At 36.6% G+C, this 5684-nt stretch overlaps 1 protein-coding gene across 4 annotated transcripts in view; it reads left to right on the forward strand.

Moving 5' to 3' along the window:
- LOC106884061 (1-phosphatidylinositol 4,5-bisphosphate phosphodiesterase beta-4) overlaps nt 1-5684 on the forward strand; it is a 127865-nt gene that overhangs the window by 110938 nt on the left and 11243 nt on the right. For 3 of the 4 annotated variants that reach the window (XM_052971437.1, XM_052971440.1, XM_052971439.1), the window contains one exon: nt 2329-2413. The exons of the other annotated variant lie outside the window; for it this stretch is intronic. In XM_052971437.1, coding sequence (XP_052827397.1) covers nt 2329-2413 — 85 coding nt within the window. The remainder of the gene's footprint in view (nt 1-2328; nt 2414-5684) is intronic. 4 annotated transcript variants of the gene reach the window in all.

Consider the following 5684-nt stretch of genomic DNA (forward strand, 5'->3'; position numbering starts at 1 on the left):
TATATATATATATAAGTTTATAATACAAGAAGATGGAATGAATAGGCTTTGATCCAAATCACTACAATCGTTTCTGTGCATTAGTATCAGTTGGTAATTGCTGAGTGTTTCATATATTAAACACGTCATTGCATTGATATGATTCAGCAATAGGCGTGGACCTGCATGACTTCATGTAGGTTGGGTCAACCTATACCCTGTGAGCAAAATAGCACGGGCAGAAACTGTGCAGAGGGCCTTTGATAAACCTGTAGATGTGTGTGTGTGTGTGTGTGTGTGTGTGTGTGTGTTCACATGTAATGGAAAAAACCCAGTGCAGCCAAAAATTGCTTGCAGCATTTTATTCAGTATTGGTCACTTCTCTTTGTAGTTGATTCAGTTTGTCTTTCATTGTCCAGCAAGATCAGTGAAATCAGTGCCAGACAAAGTACTGGACTGAGAGGTCATCATAATTGTTAACCACCCCACATCAGTATTTGAAGCCAGTTATCCGTAACTGTTTTCCTTCAACCCCATTGTCATTGCAGCTCCTTGTCGGAACAGGGCACCAATTTTACAGTAAGGATCCCACCTACCTATCTGGGTACTTAGTGGCCTACCAACCTATTTATAAATTTATCTACCTACCTACCTAATTACCTACCTACCTGCCTACCTCTCTTTTTCTCTCTCTCTATTGCCACAACTTCCACACCCCAAAACAGCCATCTTCCCAGTAGCAAACTGTTCCACAGGTCCAGAAATACTACGGAATTGAAACAGGATTCGATGGACTGACAAAGGACATTTTAGATTTCATTCACCTTTCTACCGAGAACAGGTCTTGCTCTAGAAGATTAGAGGCTGTTTCAAGTCAATTAATTAATTAATTAATTGATTGATTAATTAATTAATCCATTAAAACAATGGTCTGATTTCTAACTAAATTGTCAACCTTTAACTTCCATCTCCTCCAGAGCCAGTAAATAATTAAAGGTAATGCAGTCAATAGTTACAGGTAATTAGCATTATGTCTAGTTAAAAAAAAACAACAACAAAAGATATTCATTATCATTGTTACTGATGTTGTTGTTATTGTTTTTGTTGAATTTCTTTTAACAACTGAAAATATTTTGTGAATTTTAATATTTATCTAACTTGTTTTCTCTTGATATTAATTTAAATGTAATGTTTTAAATTTGATTTTACAAACATACCATATACTACAATTAATATGCATACACACTCATACACATCTGTGCATGTATACACACACACACACACACACACACACACACACATATATACAGACGCGCACATACACAGAGACAGAGGATAGTGGAAAAATATAAACCTCACTTTAATGGTAGTTGGAGTTGCAGGTTCTGCTTGGCTGAGAAGAGGATCATACTAAAGAACTCTTTTCACCCAGGCACCTATCTTAATCATAAGAGTGAAATTTTCTAATCCTGTCCACATGAGTGCAGGTTTGTCTTAGCATACTGGTTGGCAACATATCAGTTTTTTCCCCCCATCTAAAATCTGAGGAGTAAATATAGGACTTGCTACATCCATTTGTGGTATATATACATACATAAACACATATTTGACTCAACACAATTTTAAAATTAAACCTCTGCAACCATCTCCCATCTCTACTCACTCCACGTGACTACACAACTCTTCTCTTACTTGGTCCAACCCCACCCTACAAGTAAGTATCCAGCATACTATGATGGGCTTTTTTCCAGATCTCAATCCAAGGGATGTAACTCCGGTGAACTAAAATGTTTTTCTCCCTCAGTTCCGAACTGGACAATTTCATTCTGGGTTTTACAACAGATATAAAAACAGCTGAATGAATGTGACACATTCAGACTTCCAGAAGGAAAAGCGCTTGCATCATACCATTCCTTACAGCCTTTTCTGATGATTGTTGGGATTATCTCAACTCTTGGTATGAAACTGATAGATGAAGCTGTTCATGTGAGAATATAATATTGCATTTTATTATTATACACGTGTGTGTGTGTGTGTGTGTGTGCCTGGACACTGTCTGTACTTGAAGAGACATTTGACCGTTTATAGAAGCAATCCCTCTACGCACATATACATTCCCCCCCTCTCTCTCTCTCTCTCTCATCTCTCTGCATCTTTCTCTCACGTTTGTGTTTTTTTTTCTCACTACTCCTACCATTGATGTTGTTGCTAATTATTAATGTCATTGTTGTTGTTGTTGCATGAATCGTTGTTGTTTTCATTTGTTTTTGTTGTGTTTTTATTTATTTTCACTTCTTTTTGGTGTCGTTTTTTTCTTTTCTTCTTTTTTCTTTTGGTTTTATTTGCAAGCTAGAAGACTTCATTACAACATGTCTTCGTTCAACGAGAACGCAGGACTGAGTCTCATCAAACACAGCTGCTTGGATTTTGTTGAGTATCCTTGTTGTATTGTGCTCTGTCCGTCCATCCCTCCATCCATCCTTCTGTCCATTTGTCTGTGTGTCTATATCTGGTGGGGGAGTGGTGAGGGGACAAGGATGATAATACCAAAGTTAAATAGATGCATAGTGTTAATTGTGTGTGTGGAGTAGTGGGTGCAGCTTTGAATCATATTCTTAACCCTTTAACAATTAAACCAGTCGTAACTGGCCCAAACCCTTTTTTGTTTTATGCTAATACTGACCAGATTCAACCTCTCATACCTAACCTACAATGTCATCCTAAAAGTGTGCAATCGCATCATCGAAATCTTGAAGCTACAAGATAATCCATGATTAGTTCAAAACAATGTAGATAAATAAGGATTATATTTAACTGGGTAATCTGAATGCTGAAAGGTTACGGACCAAAGATAACATTTAAGGAATTCTACCCATGACCATCCCTTTTTACTTTTCTAGACTCCCAGATGTGCACATGGCTGTGTGGTTAAGACGTTTGCTTTGCAACCACATGGTTCCAGGTTCAATCACAGACATAGTTCTTGAGACAAGTGCCTCCAACTGTGATCCTAGGGCAATTAATGTGGAGTCACATGTATTTTCTAGCACTACACCTGCCCAGGTTTGGAAAGGAGTTGTTATATGTTAAGAGAAGAAGGAAAATAATGGATCAAAGATAAGCTAAACTTTTGACCACACTTGTTGCCATCTTCAGAGCATGATCAGATGTCCCTTTGATCAAGGGACCAAAGTTAATGTGTTAGAAAGTGATTGGTTTAATTCAGAGATCAATACCTCCAAATCTATTCCATATTGTTGCGAACATCTTATTTGTGGATTAATTGATAAGAGTGTTCATATTGTGAGTTTACAGCTAAAAGTTCTTGCTACATGGTAACCCCACTGGAGCTGGTGCCACATAAAATGCACTGGTGCTGGTGCCATGTAAAATGCACCTTGAACACTCTGTAAAGTGGTTGGCATTAGGAAAGGCATCCAGGCATAGAAACCTTGCCAAAACTGACACTGGATTACAATACAGTCCTTAGGGACATTGCATCCTGTTGAACCAACCAGCCAGTGACAGAATGGAAAACAGATATCGAATTATGATGATGATGATGATGATGATGATGATGATATAGTAAGTTGAGGATTACATTAGCTGATGTGTGCTTCTCTCTATAAAATAGGCAGGATGTGGTTTGAGGAAGACTTGATTGTTATTTCATGCAGGTTGAGCAACTATGTACGGGTGGGGGTGCCCTTGTTAGTTCACGTGCATATCGATGCATGCATGTACAAGACAGAGAGGGAGAAGAGAGGGGGGAATATTTGAATTCAAATGAAACTATATAACTTTACCACCACCACCACCACCACCACCAGTACCACTGTTTCTGTTGTTTCCGTGTAAACATTGTCCTGTAAAAGTAGTGATATTGTAATTATATTAATTAATATTTGTTGTATAATCAGTTATTTGCTTATGAATTGTTTTATTTTATTTTATTTTAATATTCTTGTATTTTTGTTAGAGGGTTTTTTTTGTGATTTTTGTTATTTTAATTTTAATTTATTTTTGTGCTTATTTATTAACTCATTTTGCTGATGTTTATTGTGAATTGTATTTTACAGTGATACCAATGTGTTTTTGTTATTAGTTAACCAATACCTTTTGCCCATCCTTCAAACAAGCATGATAATCCTTTATTTGATGTGTATACATGTGTGTTGATATATATATATACATATATAGGCACAGGTGTGGCTGTGTGGTAATTAGCTTGCTTCCCAACCACATGGTTCTGGGTTCAGCTCTACTACATGGCACCTTGGGCAACGACGAAAGCCTTGTGAGTGGATTTGGGAGACAGAAACTGAAAGAAACCCATCGTATATATATATATATATATATATGTTTGTGTGTCAGTGTTTGTCCCCCCAACAGTTGTCAAGTGATGTTGGGGGAACAAACACACATACCCAAACACACACACACACACACACACATATATATATATATATATATATATATATATATATATAGTGGAAGACACTTACCCAAGGTGCCACACTGTGGGACTGAACCTGGAACCATGTGGTTGGGAAGCAAGCTATTTACCAAACAGCCACACCTGCACCTACACTCTGTCACACACACAGACCAATTTAAATTCAAATTACATACCAACTAACCAAATAACTCCACGTGTTTTCCTGTATGTCTGAAGGGAAATGAGGAAATTATGAAAAGCACCAGTTTTATAGTCCATATATTATTTGACTAGAATCCACAGTTGGATATGTCATAAAGTACATCATAGAAAGCCATAAAGGAGATAGTTTGCTCATAAAATATTTAGTTTCACCATCATTAACAAACAATGATAATTAGTTATTTATAATGTAAATTATATGATCCAATTGCATTGTCAAATCTTCAGAGATTCATAATTCTCATTTTTAATTTGTAAAATTAAGAATGAGAATTACGAATCTCTGACGATTTGACAACTTCAGTTTAGGAATGGAGGTCTTGGTATTGCATTTCTTCCTTCATAAAGCATTTCAGAAATACATGGTTCATATCCATTATGAATACACTGGATTGGTGACAGTGTTGCTATCAGTGGACAATGTAACTGGATGATATAATTTATATAATGTATGACTAATTATTATTCCTTGTTAATGAAATGTGTGTAAGATGATGTTAACTGAATATCTGAATGAGGTGATTAACTGTGGCTGTTTGGGATGCTAACAATTTGGCATAGCTGACTGGAGATTGAACCTATTTGAGCCACAGTACTTTTTGGCACTGGAGGCAAACAGAGAGAGAGGGGGGGGAGGTGCAGCAATACAATCTGATGTCAAGTAAGTCACCATTGACTCAGCAATGCCAAATAAATGGCACCAAAATGCATAGATCATTGTTGATGTAAAAAATGGATAAACTGATGCTTTCCAAGAAATATATCCTGTAGTATCAGGCTTCTTTAAGTCTCCCTTCAGAAATATAATGGACCAGTGATTGGCTCACTGGAGATTTATAACTTACAAGATTACTGTTCTCAAAAGAGGGAAATAAACTAGAGAAGAATATGAATGGATGTGAATGTGTGACTATATATTTATGTGTGTGTGTGTATATAAATGTGTGCACGTGCACACACACACACACATAGTGAGAGAGCGAGAAAGAGCATAAAGGGAGATAATATGTGTGTGTGTAAATTCATATAACTATACATATATATA

The sequence above is a fragment of the Octopus bimaculoides genome, chromosome 11, assembly GCF_001194135.2.
Source record: "Octopus bimaculoides isolate UCB-OBI-ISO-001 chromosome 11, ASM119413v2, whole genome shotgun sequence".
NCBI lineage: Eukaryota > Metazoa > Mollusca > Cephalopoda > Octopoda > Octopodidae > Octopus > Octopus bimaculoides.